This window comes from Tauraco erythrolophus, chromosome 2 (genome assembly GCF_009769465.1).
Source record: "Tauraco erythrolophus isolate bTauEry1 chromosome 2, bTauEry1.pri, whole genome shotgun sequence".
NCBI classification, from domain to species: Eukaryota; Metazoa; Chordata; class Aves; order Musophagiformes; family Musophagidae; genus Tauraco; species Tauraco erythrolophus.
The window spans coordinates 11,641,497-11,659,960 of record NC_141466.1 but is presented as its reverse complement, the minus strand read 5'-3'; the positions used below and the strand labels follow the sequence as shown (position 1 = coordinate 11,659,960).

Below are 18,464 nucleotides of genomic sequence, written 5' to 3'. Positions count from 1 at the left end.
TGAAAATTGGTTCCTTCCTAACTCTCTGGAGAGCATCTTGTTTTTTATTTTAGAAGAATGACCAACAACAAAACTCAAATAATGACAATTCTCCAGGTTTGGGCAACCAAAAAGCACAAAAGAAGTCCCATTTGGAGTTAAAACATTCAAGAGAGAAAGAAAAATCCTGAAGAAGGCTGACTAGGAAGAAGGAACTAAAAAAGATAGAATTCCTTTAGTTCAAAACCCACCAAGTTTTGATAAAAAAAATCGAGAAGGCCCCATTTTTTACACGAGGTGTGTTTATCTAGCTTTGCCACAGTTACTAGCGAGTCAAACCATGCTTCACCACTGTGAAAATTTGTTTAAACAGAAATGAGTTTAAACGAGAAAGCCGTGCCTATGGGCTCATTTTTACAAGTACTCTATTTCCATTATAAAAGGATAATTTTATTGTTGCTACAGCTCCATGGATTTTAATAGAGCTAGCTCTAAAACAGATTAAAGTTCATAATTTGTGTTGTGCAGAAAACCATGAGACTAGATTCTGTATATTTTTGTGAGGTAATCAAGTGGCCTGATTTCCACTAATAAAGAAAGTGCCCTAGTTCCCATTAACACCATTGAAGCCGTTCATTAATACGACTAAAGTTAGAGAGTTCTTAAATCTTGGCCCATAGTCTTTGAGGAAAACACAGAGCCAAAGCCAAGGAGATGTTCAGTGAAAGTTCAAAGTGCACGATGAGACCCTAATTCTCTGCTGCTGCACGAATCCTGTGGTCATGTACAGCTGGGTACAGTCCTCGCAAAATAGTACCAGGCAAGAATTTTGCACATGTGTAGAAAATCAAGACCTGGCTTTTGCAGAACATAAGCACTGAGTAGCAGGCAAAATGTTGCAGTTACCAAGACTCTTTTGATGCAGTGACTTTAAAATGTTAGCAGGCAATTACTATTTCCATTTTACTGATAGAGGACTAAAATAGAGAGACAAAGCAAGCTAGGCTAGATGGAAATGCCCAGGAAAATTAATAGAGCTAATTTTTAGAGTGGATTAGTTAAACCACAAACAATTCTATGTAGACATCCATTCAAAACTAAAGCTGCTTTTATTCTATTCAGTGTTATTTTATTCTGAAAGTGAATTAATTTAAATCAAATTGCAGCCAGTTCTGTTGTGAGTAACAGCATGCAAATTGAGGTTCAATACAGTTCACAGACACTTTTAATTTACAACTTTTGCTAATTTAATTAATTGTCCTGAGTGCTTGAGCTCACATAGGAAGCGTGCCAAGGTCCAAAGAGTTAAGGATGACGCTCTTCAGCTTCAGGGTTTGTCCTCTCTAGCAGCCCTTCCTTGGGGTGCTGCTCAACCATCCTCGTTATCACCAGACAGCACAGCCCTGGGTCCTTGATTCTGTGGGAGCCAGAGGAGGTATTCCTGTCTTTGCCTGTCACCTGCAACGTAGTGACAGCTCTCAGGGAGAGCATTTCATGCATTTAATGGGAGGACCGGACAAACATGCATCACCTATTGACTAGGGGCCAGGAGGAAGCACTCGACCCAGGAGGGTGCATTCATTGACCTCTGTAGGCACTGAAAGCAGAGAAGTAGCATGACACATCACAGGGGACACAGAGTTATGTTTTCAGTGGTCAGCCTAAAAATCCAATAGCCAGCTTTACAGCTTCACCAAGATCAGATTCGTGGAGGTGTAACAAACGATTAAATGACAAACAATAAAAGATGTCACTGAGAAAGATCTATAAGTACCCCCTGCGTCTTCCTTCCTTCCTTCCTCTCTTCCTTCCTTCCTTCCTTCCTTCCCACTTTTTAAAAAAAAACTTATTCAAATTGAAATTGTAGTTTCTTACAGCAAGTCTCTGTGCAATTTTTATACTTCCCAAGACTGAAGTAAGCTGAAGTGACCTACTGAAGTGATTGCATCCACCTCAGGGCAGGGCAATTCTATCAGAATCTACGCAGTTATTGTAGTATCACAGCAACCACCTATGGATCAGCCCCTACTTTGACCCATTGGCAAGAGTCTTGCAGCCCAGCTAATCAAATACTGATCAATACTCATCATATTCATCAAATACCCAGCTAGTCAAATGCTCCTCCACGATGTAAAAATGTGTGGAATGCCATGCATCCACTTCCACGCGTGTGCAGCCCCTGTCTAGGTAAAGCTACACGTTTTAAGGTCTCTCCACCTTTTTTGAGCATTATTTCCTTCAGCTTCGTGGCACATGGCTTCCTCAGTTCTCTGTTCTTTCTTCAGCTTGTCAATCCTGCCTTGGTACAAATATAGCGAGAAAGCATCTTAACCTTTTAATTACAATCACACCAGAGGCAAGAAAAAAATCCAGAAGGGCTTTTCTCTCGTTTTTCAGCTTTTCCTGGCAGTTAACGATGAGTCCCTCAAGAAAAAAAAAAAAAATACAGTGTCATGTTCCATAGTCCATGAATGCGGATTGTCTTTCCCTACTGTTCTTAGACCTTCCTAATAGGAGAAATAACTTAAAAGTCATGGAACAGTTATCCCTAAGAGGCTGCTTACTGCGTGAAGGAAATGGGACGCAAACGTTTGTTTAAGAGGGAGAGGGAAACCCAGCATGAAAACCCAGCTCTAAGACTGAAAGTTTGAGTGCCTCTTGTGTCCAGTGAAGACACTCGGGACAATCTTAAGTCCTCTGGAAGAGAGCTGATGGGTAAAACTTCAGCTCCTTCAGGAGGCCACGCTCATTTTTAAAATGTTCTTTAAAACTCACTATTTAATCTTTAACGTCTCACAGCTACGTGAAAGGGGCAAATCCTGAAATCTCAGAGAAACGGCAGATTCATTTTCGGGGACGGGGCGAGGGGGACAGGCGGGCGTCGCTTCTCTGCGGGAGCCGGCTCTAAAGATGTAGCGAGAAACGTCCTGCTTTCCTTATTTCGCAAGCCAGTTCTCGAAAGGCCTCCTCCATCGCTCAGCCACTCGCGGGGGGCACCGGCCCCACCGGCCCCACCGCGCCCCGGAGCGCCACCGGCGCCGCCCGCCCGGCTCTGGCCCCGTGTGACCCACGGAGGCGCGACCCACCGCCGCCTCCAGGCCCCGGAGCCACACCGAGCTGTTGTTAGCACCACGTTTTTCAAAAGGGAAAAAAAACATATATCCAACACACGAGGGAGAGAAGGAGCGGGAGCCGCCTGCCCTCCTCCCGCCGCCCCCCGGCCGGACGCGGCGGCGGGACAGGGTGTCTCCGGACCGGGGAGCCTCCCGCGGAGCCGCTGCCCGCCAGGAGCTGCCTCACCCGGGGAAAAAGTTTTTCGGGGGGCTCTGGGAGGCGAGGGTCTCGGCCCAGCTCTCTCCCTGCTAGCGGTGGGCGAGAGCGGGGCCTGTCCCGGCCCCCCGCGGGTTCCAGGCGGGAGGCCGGGAGGGCCGGCGGGGCGCGGCGGGGCGCTCCGGCTTTTGCCCTTTGGAGGGAAAAGTACTGGAGAATGGAGAAAGATTCATTTCCCTCGGCTTCAAATGCATGCTTGTCAACGCCGCTTGCTGCTAGCAGCGCGGCTAATCCCTCTGCAGGGAATGCTGCGGGGAGCCACGCTCTACGGGGCCACTGGAGAAAGAGACACGCGAGGAACAGGACACATTTCCACCGCGGACCTGAGCAAAACAAGAGGCTTCGCCCCGCGACGGCGGCTCCCCGGGCGCGGAGGGCCCGGCCCGTGGGTGGCGGTGCTGGCCCTGCCCGGGGGAGACCGTGGAGCCCCCACGGAGCCCCCGCCCGCCGCCGCGCACCTGCCGGGGGTGCTGGAAAGGTGCCCAGCAAGAGCCTGCCTCCCTAGCTGCGTCCCGGGAAAGCGCGGTAATTCCTCCCTCAAGGAGCAGGTAGATCTAAAAATAATAAGAATAAATTAAAAAAAAAAAAATCTAAGCAAAACGAAACCAGTAATTGCCTGCTAACACCGGGAGCTTCCCGGAGGAGGGACTTCAGCAAGGCTGTCAGGAGGATTTAGGAGCCGGATCCACGACAAACGTGGATAACGCCGACATAAGTCCTACTCGGGGAGGTAAATACAGGATAGCTCAGATTTCTGTAGGAGAAAAGCACGGGAGACGTGCGCCCCAGGGGAAAAAAAAAAAAAACATATCGTAAGGCAGGAGGAACTATTTCCTGAGTGAGCAGAAATTACAAATCCAACGGCACCGACGCGTGACATTAAAGATTTCAGTGCAGAACCCCGAGACAGCTCGGAAATGCACCAGTACCCCCGGGCGATAACAATATTTTAGCGGGGACTCAAAACCCCCACGCTCCAGCCTGTGATCCCGTCTCGGAAGCGTTTGCAGGCGCATCTACAGCAGCTGCAGCCCAGGCGAGGTAACACGGACCTCAACTCAGACCTTCCCAATCTCGCCCTTTCCGAAAGGCGACTTCGCGGCGGGGCACGATTTCCCGGCCGCTCCCGGGTCGCCCCGGCACGAGGGTCCCAGGCAGCGGCGGGAGCGGGCTCGGCCCTCGCAGGTCCACCCGTGTCCTTAGAGCACAGACAGCGAAGGGAAATTTTTTGTATTTTGTATTATTTTTTTTTAATCTAGAAAACCCCGCGCCGAGCAGTAAAAACGCTGCATCTGCTCCCAGATTTCCGAAGCGCTTGTGCTTCGAGTAGCAAGTCGGGCGTCGCAGGCTGCTCCTGCTATTCCACTTCTCCCGAAAGGTCCCGATACTTTTTGGGTTGTGGGGTTTTTTTGTTTGTTTGTTTGTTTGTTTTCTTGTGTCAGATCCCATCAAAGGGACCATTGTGAGTAACGCGTCCCAAGTTCCCGGGAACTGCCTCTGCCTTTCCCGCGGGCGCTCGCCTCTTGTATCTGAGCAGCCGCGGAGCTTTCAGTAACTCCGCAAACACGGGGGTGAGAAGGATGTCCCGGTAGGGCAATGAGGCGTGAAATCCCGCTGTTCCTTTACATAGTAGTGACATCCACATGAAAGAGCAAACACCCGACGTGCCACCAAATATAATTGCATGGAAGGAGGGTATCACAGCGGAGAAAAGAGCTGGCGCTGGTTTCTCTTTCACCGCGGCCCTTTCTCGCCCGCCCGCCCGCAAACAAACCAAGCCACCTGTACCTTCAGCAGGATTTAAACCGAGTGGAAAACGGACTCAGTGGCACCATCGGCTTCCAAATATAAGGCAGCCGCGGCAAACTCTGCCCGCAGGTGGAAGCGGCCCCGGCGCTGTCGAGCGGAGCCACGCCGGGAAGGTGTCCGCTCCCTCCCCCGGCCCGCCGAGCTCGCAGCCTGCCCCGAAAGGAAAGCCGGAGCCATCGCCCCGCTCCAGCTCTTTTTTCCTCCCTTCCCGACCCGCCCGTCCCCCCTCTCTCGGTCCGGCCGCAGCATCGCGCTGTCGCCTCCCGGAAACCCAGATGGGAGAGGGCACGGCGGCCGCGGCGCCACGGTGAGGGTCGCGGGGTCCACGCCGCGCCTACGGGAAGACTCCTCGCCACTTCGTTTTGTAGCGATCCCGGCGATTGCTTCCCCTCGTCTGTCTCCGGCAGGTGCTGCCTGCGCGCTCTCCGGAGCCCGGGCCGGGCAGCCCCATCGCCGCCCCGCCGGGCTGCTGAGCGATCCACGGCTCCGTGTGTCACCCGAGAATCAGGATAACACGGCGGTGCCCAGGCTGGTATCGCCGCCGCAAACGCGCCCACCGCCCGCGGCCCCTCTCGGCCGGAGTCCCGGCAGCAGGGCCGGGAGAAAAATGTTCCCAGGAAGGCGGCAAAGGGGACGGAGAGGGGGACAGGAGGAGAGGGTCAGTCAGTGAAGGTGAAAGATTACATTTCTGCGGAGAACATACCACTCCCAATGTATTTTGTCAGGAATCCGGAATTGGAAAACGCAAAACGAACAAATCGGGGCGAAAAAATCCCAAACGAAAGCAAAATAAAACCCGCCTGCTACAGATCCTCCGGTAACCGAGCCGCTAGACTTCCTCCAAGTCCTTTCCAGCCGGGATTATCGCCGTGCTTGGCTCCTGGCCCTGCAAAAGCCCGCTAACCCTGGGCGCTCCCGTGGGAGCCCTGCAGGACAGGGCGGACGGGGCCGCTAGTCCGGCCGGGCCGGGATTTATACTTTTCCCGGGATTTATAACTTTCCCTGGATTTAGACCTTTCCTGGGATTTACACAACCCCTAAATCCGCGCTCCTGTGCCCGACAAGACACCCCGCGGCAGCCCTGGAGCGGCGATCTGGGCTGCCCGGCACCGCCGGGGCTCTGCAGGACGGGGCGGGAGGCTGATCCGCCTCGGGGCTTACGGGCCGGGGGCAGCAAGGTCCGTCCCCCTCTTCCCCAAATGCCGGGTGGGATAGCGCGGCCGCCCCCCCCCCCCCCGCTTCTCCGGCGGCAAGGGAGGGCTGGGAGCCAGACCCCGCTTCTTCCCCTGCGAGGACGAGCTCCGGGGCTGCCCGGAACCTCGCGCCCCTCCTCCCCGCCCTGAACCGGGGGCAGCTGCCCCGTTCCGCTCCCCGCCGGCCGGGGACCGGGGGCGGTCGGGCCCCCCGCGGAGCGGCCGCCCGCTCCTCCGCGCCGCTCCGCGCCTCTGCGGTGGGCGGCCCCCCCTGGCCGTCACCCCCGGCGGGGCGGGCCTTGCCGGGGGCGGGCCGTCGGGCTTGAGGCTGTGCCGCGGCGTGGGAAAGCGCTTCAGAGAGGGTTTTCTCTGCTGGCGGTGCAGAGCCGGGCCGAGCCGAGCCGTGCGGGAGCCCCCCCGGATTTATTTGTCTCTGCCCCCACCCCGGCTGTAAGCTGCGCCGCGTCCTGTGCCCGCGATGAAGCGACCTTGCGAGGAAACTACCTCAGACAGCGACATGGACGAGACTATAGACGTGGGGAGTGAGAACAACTACTCGGGTAAGTGGGGCACCCCCGGCCCTCCCGGGGCCGCCGTCTCCGCGGGCGGCGGCGGGGGCGGGGATGCGCTCCGGGATGGGGCAGAGCGAGGGGGAAACGCGGCCGCCCCATCGGGAGGGGGTGGCTCCCCGAAGCCGGGTGCGCTTTTGTGTCTCCCCCAGGTCAACTAGCAGCTCGTTCGTATTCCCCCCCCCCCCCCGCCCCCGGAATTTGCAGGGCGGTCTAGCTGCCCGAGCCTCGGAATTACACGGAGCGCTCCAGTAGCTTGGTGAGCCACCAGGCTGCAGTTCATTAGCTCCGCTTAATTTGCCATTTTCAGTCAGATCTTTTCCAAAATAGCTCCCGACCAGGCCGAACGACCGAAGGGGATCGGCGCCAGTGGGAAATGAGCTGTGGAAAATAAGCAGGGACCCACAGTAGTTGAACGATAACTTCAGCAAAGGCTGTGAGCAAGCCGAGGGTGAGCTGCGGTGTTTGCCTAAGGAGGGACAGCCTGGGATCTCCACCGGGACTGCGCTGGTCTTCAAAGGTGGCCTTGCCAAATTAGAGGCACATGTACCGGAGCCCCGTCTTGTCTGCATCAGTGGCTAAATGAGTATCAAAAGCTACTGGATTATTTTTTTTTCCTCGCTCATGATGAAATGAAAGCCTTTTTGTACTCGTGGGTAGTGTAGTTTTAAAAGTGGATTTTGAATTCTGTTCTTCATGTGGCACAACGCAGCAGACACAGGCTGGGGAACTGGTTTTGTACTGGAGCATCTATTGACTCTTGTAGCAATGAGCAGGAAAGTCAAATCTTAGAAGGCCAGGCAGAGGTTGTGGCATCAGATACATGTACTTACCCCTGTTGTTAGCATGTATAGTTGATTCATGTGGTTTTGGACTTGGTTCTTCAGCCTGTATTTGGTAGGCAGGGCTTTATATATGCAATGAAAATGAAATCTGCTGAGCTGGACAGCGAACTGTCTCCAGAAAGGGACTTTATTTCCCAAAGAGTGTCCTGTCAATTCAAAATATAAGCTGGGGCAATCAAAAATGAAATGTCTCTCACTCTCTAAAAATACCGTGCAGTGCAAACCAGATCTTCTAAGCATTGAAAACAGTGTGATAGAGACTTTGCATCCTTAATACGGTGACCTAAAGTATCTTCAAAGAGCAGTGTCAAGTTGTGCAACACCTGACATACTTTTATTGTTTCACAGGCAAAGTAATAGTTCTGTCATTCGATCAAATTCCCCAACAACAACATCTCAGATTATGGCCAGAAAGAAAAGAAGAGGGGTATGTTGCGTTTAATTCTTTTCCCGTGTGACAATTTGCATGTGTGCTGTGATTTTGCCCTTCAACGTTTTTTGTAAACTTACTATGTTTTGTTTTTTTGGGAATAGATTATAGAGAAAAGGCGCCGTGATCGTATAAATAACAGTTTATCAGAGCTGAGGCGGCTTGTGCCAACTGCTTTTGAAAAACAAGTAAGCGCTTTTTTTTTCCCCCCCCTTAATTCTGTATCTCATCTGGCAATGTTAGTTCTCTTGTAAAACTCGTTAAAATAATACTGTATGTGTCCTGATCTGGCACAAAGCAGGCATTTCAATAAAATGCTTTGTTGTGGCAAAACTATTAGAAACATAATTCATTATAAGGCTGAAAAACATTTCCATTCTTTGGCTTGCTTTTCCCTTAAGGGTAACAGTGTTCATGTTGCCTCTGTTCTTTCGATGAATTCCAGTAGTGGTTTTGTTAAAAATGTGCTTTAGTCCATATTTTTTAAAAAAAAAAACCACAAGCCCAACACAAATCCCCCAAATCTGTATGTCCATTAGCCTTCTCTCTAAATCTTTAAATATAGTCTCCTTTGCCCCTACTTTAAGAAACTGTTATTTTTAAATCTATAATTTCAGTTGCAAACTAATCAATCTAGTTTCCTGAAAAAGGAACAGACAGTTTGGGTTATTCATGTTTTAAAACGACTCTTTAGAACCAGGGCATCAGGAGGAGGAATAGGCCCATGTCATATGAGCTGCTGAAGTCAGCGGTACTTCCTAAGACGTTCAGTGAGAAAGTAGTCAAGGGGAAGGCTGGAAGGATCCAGCTAACTTCAGTGAACTTTGGTCATGAAATTACAGACCAAAAGCTTAGAACAGAATCTGGCTGTAAGAAGGGCATTCTGTTTATGTCATTTGAATTAAACTATTTATTTTCCTTTTCATATCTTGATTTTTATTTTTGGGCTTCGATTTAATATTTAGCCTTATTCCTGTTTTACTGGAGGTATGTGAAGATCTATGGATGTGTGCAATTGGCACTATATTTCAATCGAAAGGAACCAACTGAGAATAAAGAACTTGACTTCCTTGTAGTAGTAAAATAAAAAACAGAAAGTGAAATTGGAGAGCAGGATCGTGAGGTGCTGAATGTCTGGTAACTGCATGGCACGCACTGCACCATATTGGGCCTGTTACATCCCTGGTCTGAACGAAAGCTAAGAAGAAATTTTAAATACTGTAATCATGGTGAGAGCATCACTTGTGTCACCTGCAATGCGCTTTTAATAACTAGTAATTGTAACTGTGCCCTTGCGTAGGTTCTGGCAAAATGGAGTGACAGAGGTATTTTGAGCTAGATAAACAGGGGCAAGAGACAACAGTTGTTTGTCCCATTTTATTGTTTACTTCTTGAAAACCACAAACGTTATAAAACAAGTCCTACGGAGCCTTTGGAAATTACCCAGTGCCATGCAATTTTTAGCTATTAGTCACTCTCACTGAGATGGCTTGTACTGCGTCTACGGAAAAGATGAAGTCTGAGAAAAGTACAGGATGTAGTCGCGTGTAAAATGGGGAATTCTGACCAAAAGTTCACATGCGCACCGTTCGTACAAGGAAAGCGCCAAAAGCAATAAGCAGATCGAAAAAAAAAAATAATGTATTGGCGTAAAAATGAGCACACGCGTGCTCTATTTTGTTCAGAGAACCCCACCATTTTTCCACAGTATGCCAAGGACAAAGTCATCAGTCCTCTTCCAGCTCCTTGACATTCAGCTCACTGAAGTTTCCAAGTTGGAGGTTTAGTTTCGCTTCCGCCTCTCCCTCCTTCTCACCCTCCCTCCCTCCTTTCCCTAAATCACAGCTCTGCTCTCCCGAGTCCCTGGCGCAGACCAGCGCTGGCGAAGCGGGGTTGCGGAGGAGGGTGTAAGCCTTACCTAACTTACACCCCTGCAACACGGGCGCAGCCGGCTGAGGCTGCAGGACGGCTCACCGCAGTCAGGCACCCGGATGATAACTAAGAGAAAAATTTGGCTTGCAGGATGCGATCCACCGGTGGCTGCAGTTTGTGTGGCCCTGGTTTTAACTGATGTCAAGGGATGATCTTTTGCACTGGAATAACGCTTGCGTGGTAAACTCAGTCGTCTGGGCGTGCTCCAGATATTGAAGGAAATGTTACCATGCAAAATAGTTTTATTTATCGATTAATACATTAATACTACCTTTTGAGTTGTGTTTTATGCTTTTCCAGCACCTATTGTGAGCCACCCTGACTAACAGGAAAGATTTTTACTGACAGAAGAGCTAAACTCTTTCCTTTTCACAGTATTTAGCTTTGTGTCCCTGCAAACTAGGCCTCTCGCTAACTTAAAATACTGTGGACTGTGCGGCGTTTTTTTTCAGTCGAGAATGAGAATAGAATATTCAGCGGCCAAATGACATGTCGAAAATTAATAGGCGATGAAGAGAGAGGGATACTGCTGGGTGCGTGTCCACAGGGACACCTACTGGTAATAGCAGAAAGAAAAAGTTGCAGCAGGGTCTTTCGTCAATAACTCTGCACACCTCTCCGGTCAGCTCTGCGTCAGTGCTTGTTGATAAAAAAAGAAAGTCCAGAAAGTTACGTGTTCCCCTCGCTTCACGAAGGTGTCATTTCTACACTGTCTTCAAGGCCAGAGCTAGCCCGAGCTATATAGCCTTAGTAAGGCCAAATTGCGCTGCTGCTGGATGTATTGCTAGAGAGGAGACGGCATTAGTCCTTCGGCAAAGTCTGGGAGGCAGATGCTCATGAAAGAATTAAGCCGAGAATGTCCTAACGATAGGGGAAATTGAAACCATAAGGCCGAGCTCAGCGGAAAGTATATCAAATTAAAGTTTCTAGTACTTGTAAGCCTTTATTTATATGAGTCTTCTATCTCAAAGGGATCTGCCAAATTAGAAAAAGCGGAAATACTGCAAATGACAGTGGATCATCTGAAGATGCTGCAGGCAACAGGAGGTAAAGGTAAGGAGCCGACGATTTCTTTTCTAATATTTGGGGAAGTCTCAGCAGAAAAAGTGCTTTGAGGAGCTGTGATAGGCGTTTCCAGATTAAAGGAGTGGAAATCAATGCTAATGGCAGGACTGAACTCGTGGGAAAGAACTACTGGGACAAAAGAAGCACTTGACCCTGGGCTTGTGTTTGCTTTCATAACACTGTGGGAGTAAAGGCTTCATTCACAGGCAGCCCAGTCAGAGATTTGTTTGGGGTTTCCAAAGAGCACTGAAATCTGCACAGGGAGACAAAACAAATACACAAACACCAAACATAAACAGGAGGTTTGTGGCAACAATTGTGTAGCACAAAACCCATGCTAAACCTCATTATCCAGCAGCTATACCGAAGGAAGTGGACGGAGAGGAACTTTCATTATTTTTTATGCATTTTCTTTGCTCTGGAAAGACTTTTAAATGCCAGGTTAGACCATCTCTCATTCACCAGGACAAAACCCAGTATTGTTCTGTGCAACTCCAGGTACCTGCAGAGGGCTAGCAGTGCTCGCTGCACTCCTATTTACACCCTGTATTTGTGTGACAGAGGTCTGGGTAGCTCCCTGGTAGCGGGCGCTGGTGTGACGCAGGGGCTGCACTGGCTGACCCACGAGATCCGCCGGCGGCCGGGAGCCGAGCGTACCTCGCTTGCGCAAGCTGCCAGTCCCGAGGCTGGAGGCCAAATGATTTCAGCCACCCACGAGGTATTCTGTATAGTCATGATTTTGGAACTTATTTGGAGTGAAAAACTCGCTGGCCTCCTGTAAGCGCGGTCCCACATCCCGTGCCATCGATTGTGGTCGTGGTGGCTCAAATTGTTGCGACGGAAACCAGCCGATTTTTCATTGACCTATTCTGCCATATAGTAAAAGCTAGAAAAGAGGCGGCTGCTGCTCTCTCTCTTCCTTTTTTTGATTAAACTCAAAAAGTTTTTAGCCCATGACTGAATTACTACTCCTCTCTGTACCTTGCAGCGATTACAGAATTCAATTTAAAATCGGTGCGTGCTTAACAAGAGACGATTGTAAGAAAGCATGTCGAAGGCTGCTGTTATGTTTGTTGTGAAAATTAACACTGAGCTGACATATGTATTTTCTAGTTGTCAAGAGGCTTTTGCTAGGAGTCCATTTAAGCTTAAAATTTGTGGGCAGCTTGTTCTATAAGAGGCAAAGGGGGGATTTTATTGCCTATCACATAACAGACACACCTCTTGATTCCTCGGAAAATGTGCAAAATTAAATGTAAAAAAAAAAAGATGATTTTTGTATCTCAAAACGCCCTTTAAAAAGCACTATTTAGTTGGTAGCTATGCTCTTGAAAGTTGCAGAATGCCAGAATTCATCTGCTTGTGCAACTTGAATTCAGATCCTCTGTGTGTGTGCGTGATGGTGCCGTCTTTAATTGCGTGGTTGCGTGCTGGCTCTCCGTGAGCACTTGGGGAGCACTTGGAGCACTCTGTCTCACTTTGTGCATGGGCCGATCGACGCTCGGCTGCTGAGGGAAGCAGTAGTTGTTTCTCTTCATCCTCCCTGCGCGACGTGCAGCTTGGCTATCCCAGGCTGACCCCTGCTTCACGCTGCACGTCGTTCCTCTTAAAAGCTGCAGCAGCTCCCATCCCTCCGATGTCTGCCCCAACAGCGCGAGGGCCAGGAGGTCAACCTGATCGGAGGCCTAATTTAATAAAAACCTTTCTTCCTCTGCCTCTCTGCCCAAAAAAATAGTATGTGAGGGATTATTTTATAACTGGATCAGGTCAGGTGGCTCAGCTAGCAGGGCAGGGGATGAAGTGCCTGGGATGGGAGCTGCTGGGGGGAGAGAGGTTTTGGCAGAGCCCCGGCCCTTGGCTGCGGCCAGACAAGCTGGATTTTGTTAGCAGTTTCAGGTCCTGCGATCTCTTCCTCGGTCCACCACCATGCCTCTCCCTGCGCTGGCTGACACTGGTGTGCCTGCATGGAAGGAGGAAGCGTCGGGGTGTGGGGAGAGGCGATGCCGGCATACACCCGCATGAGCCCACTGCTGCCGGGTGGGCAACCGCGGCCGCCTTCACGCCATACGCAGCCCTGTTTGCTACTTGCGGTCTGTAGCGGGTATCATCAGTATAACACCCAACCACTTCACAAATACTACGACTTTGTCTTCTCCTTCTGACCCAGAGATAAGAGTAATCTCACTGCACGGATTAGGAAACTTTAAGAAAAAGAGGTATTGCGAGTTAGGACGGGGCAAAGTTTAAGCCTGCATTTCCTGCTTGCTAAATGTTTTACTTTGCAACCTAAGTAACAGCTTTAAATATTATTTCTTAGGGTGTTTTTAAGGCAGACATTTGTTTTATTTGCAAGTACAGTTATTCTACTTTGTAACTCGTCTTCTGAGACAGAAACTATTTTGGATTAGCAAAAAAATTGAGTTCCATCATTTTTTCTATGGGCAAAAGATATTATCGCAGCAGGGAGAAACGAATCCTGATACCCTTATGCTCCCCTGTGTTGGGGAGAGCTCATCCTCTTCCTCCTCACGCAGAAATGGAGGACACCCACGATGGGGAACGCCTAGGGCTAGGAAAGCCAGGGTGGAGTCGGCTGCTGCTCAGCATGCTGAGCCGGAGGTGGGCACAGCGGATGAAAGGCCGGCGTGGCTCCTGTCCCTTCTCTGCTTTTCGGAGCTGCCCGGGCAGGCAGGCTGCTCTCTCTGAGGTCCTGCATGGACTTCATGTTTTGCTGCCCTAACACAGGTGCGAGCAATGGTCTCCTGTTCATGTTGAGTTATTATTTTGGCCTGGGGCCAGGGCTTTTCGCTGACCATGTAAGCAAGCATAGGGAAGGAGTAATTTGTCAACAGTGAGTAGTTCACTGGGACCTCGGTGGTGTTTTATTGCAGCTTCACTGCAAATTTAGCTTGGGTGACTGACACCTGGGTCAGCAACAGGGGTTAATATAGCTCACATAACTTAGCCGGGGTCCTGTGTGCAGAGCAGGTGGGTTACCAGGGTAGCTGAAAGAAAACTAAGACTTTCTGTTTGCTACAGAACACCGGCGTGTACGCATGTGGGTGGTGCTGGAGGATGTTCTTGGGTTTTGGAAAGAAACAACATTTTTAAGTCTCTCTCAGAAGGGGGAAGCCAGCAAAGGGGAAACCTGGAAAAGATAACCATCAAAATCAAAACATAATGGAGCCTGGGAGTCCCAGCTCTCATCTCCCCTCTGTTTTCATGTCTCGGCCACCATAGGAGACTGAGAGGAAGCCAGGATCACCAGGGCTTTGGGACGGCTCGTCACAGAGCCAGCAGCTCAGACTCAGGGGAAGCTGGTGACAACCACATCCCCCACATCTCCTCCGGTCCAGAGGGAGGGAGACCGGGAAGCCCTGGCTTGAGCCGCGTGCTCTCAGGACTCCCAGGCTGGCTGACTCGTGGCCAGAGCGGGGAGGCAGCTTTGGCTGCGCGTCAGCCCCTCTGAAGCTGCCGGAGGTCCTGGAGCCTCTGGCGCGGAGACGGTCCCAATGCCAGGCTGGCTGGCACCCGAGCAGGTACCCTGCTGGCTCGCCACTGCTAGCCTGCCTGCTCTTTGTTTCTCAGGAGTTCACTTGAACCGCGGCGTTTCCACAGATCGCTCGGTCGCAGGGGACCTGACAGGTAAAAAGCTGTGAAGAGTCAGTGCTTGCTGAGATGAGTCCTCGACCTCTCGTGCTTACCAATCTGCTGGCCGAGCCAGCGTCTCTCTCAGGTTTCACAGAGCCTCAGATGAGCAAGGCAGGCTGTGTCAAAATCACTGTCGTAATTTGGCAAGAAAGGGCATATAGCAGGCAGGGGGTTTGGGACGATGTCTGTAAATGTGCCCAAGTTAAATCTATAATGTGGGCGTGCAGCGACAGAAAGGCTCTTTTCTTGCATGGAAGTTGATAGAAGTGAAAACAACTGTCTAAGGTGTTAGCATTGTTCAGAAGGACTGAGATTATTTCATGCCAGAGAGTGCAAGGCCTAATGCAGGTATTGCTGTGCTGCCACATCCTTCTAAAATAAGGGCACTTAATCTTTATATACTAATGCACATCACAGTCACACATACCTCAAAATTTTCACTGAAAGCAAGAGGAAAAATCCCCATGCCAGCTTGGGAGTGGCTGGGACATTATTCCCCCAAGGAGACTACTTTTGAACTAAAATAGGAAAATTCAAAAAACTGGAATAGATTTTTATAGTTGACGAGCTGCAGCGTAACCACTAGATTTGATGCTAGGCCCTTTTAGAAAGGGAATATCTTTTCATGTGCCTTTAATAAGACAATTTTTTTTCAAATGCTTTTTTGTCCCAAGCCTGTGGAGCTCCAGTTGCTGTTTGTTGAAATACCTCATGGGCCATATGACTGTCAGTCTTCCATCTCCAAATTAGCAATGGCATTACATAAAACGTTTTCTCAGTAAAGCTTTTTATTGTGTGTGTGCAGTGTCATGACAAGATGTTTTTAGTTTGTAGTTAAATAACACCGTATGTCATATTGTCTTAATGACTCTGTGAAGTAGATGGGACCCCGGCAGCAGTTACGACAACTATCTCGCAGTGTCGAGAAATAGTTTGAGGGCGTTACTAGGAATGCCAGCGTAGGGAAGAAAAGGCAGGGCAGTACATGAGAGCTCTCTGATCTCCAGCCCGTTTCTTTGTGCGGATAAACGTCTGGTTCACGCACAGGCGCAGGGTCAATCCTGCACTGCAGCAGCCTGCTGAGGAATTTCAGGAGAGGCATCGTATATCTTTTTAAGTACCACGAGCACTTACGGACTTAATTCTTTTCATTTGTATATTGTCTGCAAAAACAACTGCAGCCTATTGCATTACAGGGACGGTCACGCAAATTGTTTACAGATCGGAGAACAAACTTTTCGCGTTGCAGATCTTAACCCGTAAACGGGAGACCCGGCAGCTGGGCGAGGGCCGTGCCGTGCCACCTGACGCCGGCCGGCGGGGCAGCCGGCTTGGCACTCAACGCATCGTTTGCCCTCCCCTTGCAGGTTACTTCGACGCACATTCCCTGGCCATGGATTTCATGAGCATCGGCTTCCGGGAGTGCTTGACAGAAGTCGCGAGGTACCTGACTTCGGTGGAAGGTCTCGACACGTCCGACCCCCTGCGCGTCCGACTCGTGTCCCACCTGAGCACCTGCGCCTCTCAGAGGGAAGCCGCCGCCATGACCTCCTCCATGGCCCACCACCACCACCCCTTGCACCCTCACCACTGGGCCGCCGCCTTCCACCACCTCCCGGCCGCTCTGCTGCAGCCGAACGGACTCCACGCCCCCGAGGCCGCCCCGTGCAGACTCTCCGCGGACGTGCCCCCCCACGGCTCCGCCCTGCTCACGGCCACCTTCGCCCACGCCGACGCTGCCCTCAGAGTCCCCTCCGCCGGCAGCGTCGCTCCCTGCGTGCCCCCTCTCTCCACCTCCCTCTTGTCCCTCTCGGCTACCGTTCACGCCGCGGCGGCGGCAGCCACGGCGGCTGCCCAGAGCTTCCCGCTCTCCTTCACCGGCGCCTTCCCCATGCTTCCCCCCAGCGCGGCCGCCGCCGCCGTGGCCGCGGCGACGGCCATCACCCCTCCCTTGGCCGTATCAGCCACCGCCAGCCCTCAGCAGGCCGGCAGCGGGGGCGGCACTAAGCCCTACCGACCCTGGGGGACTGAAGTTGGAGCCTTTTAGGTTCCCCCGCTCCTTTCGCGGTCCGGCTCCCTGCTCTCCCTCGGCACACGCGCGCGCGCACGCCCACCCCCGCACCCCAGGCCGGCCCGCGGGACTCGGCCTGCCCTTCCCGCTCAGCCCGCCCGAGGGGCACCTTCGCCCGAAGGGCCGGCGAGGGGCCGGCCAGCCCGCCGAGGCGCGGCACACCTGTCCTCGCTCCAGGCGTCGGGAGAGGACACGGGACCGTATCTTCTTCTTCCCGGTTGGTTTCGCTGGAGGCACCTCGAGGGAGCAGCAATGGCTTTCGGAAACAGCGCGACCGCATCGGCGTGTAGAGGTTTCCCGGGAAACGGGTAGACGCTAGAACTAGTAATTCTCCAGCTATGCATCCTCGTTCGGCAGAGAGGTGAGGGATCGTACCTACCGGGTGTCTCCCCAGGCTAGAAGAAAAGAGTTTGAGTTTCGTAAGTGCCTGACATTGAAAAAATAATAATAAAAAAAATACGTATGTGTGTGTTCTGCTAAAACAAATAACATTGCACAGGTATGGAAATGGTATGGGAGAGAGGCGAAATCCTGCTTTCAGCTTCAGAAATGGGATACCTTTCCAGGGAAGAGCATGCCCTTGAAGGGGAGAGGTTTCTTAGCCAAAAGGCTGCGAGGAAGAATGTTCAATTTGACAGGCCTAGTTCTCGCTTCCTCAGTTCACTTTCTTTGTACAGACTTGCCAAATTGTGACATCTAGCGTAGCGTTGGTAAAAGCAATTATCTTATCAGTGCTGGGATTAATGAGCGTTTCAGCACTGCCTGTGGGCCTCGAGGCACCCTTCTTTATGGCTTAAATATGGTGCTAGCTCGTATCTTCAGAAACGGTGAATTCGTCATGCACCCAGAGGTAACCACCTGTTTAAAGCGTGCCCACTTGGATACGGTTGATTCATGCCAATACAAGAGACTCAAGTGTTTCAAGGGTTTAAATTAACTTATTTAGCTGTATTTGGACATTTACTTTTAGCCGATTCTGTGCAAGATCCCTCTTCCTTTCAGTATCAACTTCTGGGAGAACGATCACTCTGGGTATGAATGAAGTTACGGTAGGGACAATTTTTAAATTGGCTATTAACACGCCAACATTGCAATGTGGGTTTGATTCCAAACCAAAATGAATGTATTAAAGGAGATGTCAGTAAATTATTTTGTCGATACCCAGACAACTAGTGCTGCATAAAAAGGTTTGCTTTCATTTTTTATTACAGTGACTTAAAATAACCTAAGTATTTTAATACATCCAGTCAAGAACTAGAGATTTTATGTTAAAAAAAAATTAAAATAAAAATAAAACACAGCATGTATTATTATGCACTTGATTTCTCTGCTGTGTGGAGAAAGCAATAAGCATTGAGAATGTTAAACATTATGCAAAATATACTTTAAAATATTTGTTTTAAAAATACTGTACCTAGTCGGTCTTTTATGCATTACTTTGCTAACCTTTTTTCTATGCAAAAGTCTTTACGTATCACTAATTAAACGAAGTCCTTTTTGACTGCGTTTCATGGATGATTTGTTGCAGTTTTTGTGTGCTTTTGAGGAACACTCATGGATGCAAAGTTAGTTTCTGCCACTGGTAACGAG

At 50.4% G+C, this 18,464-nt stretch overlaps 1 protein-coding gene across 2 annotated transcripts; it reads left to right on the top strand.

Moving 5' to 3' along the window:
• The first annotated feature begins 6,774 nt into the window (after positions 1-6,774).
• HEY2 (hes related family bHLH transcription factor with YRPW motif 2) lies at positions 6,775-16,850 on the top strand. 2 transcript variants are annotated; one of them, XM_086632097.1, is made up of 5 exons: positions 6,775-6,875; positions 8,080-8,152; positions 8,260-8,343; positions 11,059-11,140; positions 16,171-16,850. In XM_086632097.1, the coding sequence occupies exons 1-5, from the start codon at positions 6,790-6,792 to the stop codon at positions 16,848-16,850; spliced, it is 1,005 nt and encodes a 334-aa protein (XP_086488223.1). In that variant the 5' UTR covers positions 6,775-6,789. The 2 variants fall into 2 exon arrangements, with proteins under 2 accessions (XP_086488223.1, XP_086488222.1); XM_086632096.1 differs by having other exon boundaries at positions 6,790-6,875; positions 8,074-8,152.
• Positions 16,851-18,464: the final 1,614 nt, after the last annotated feature.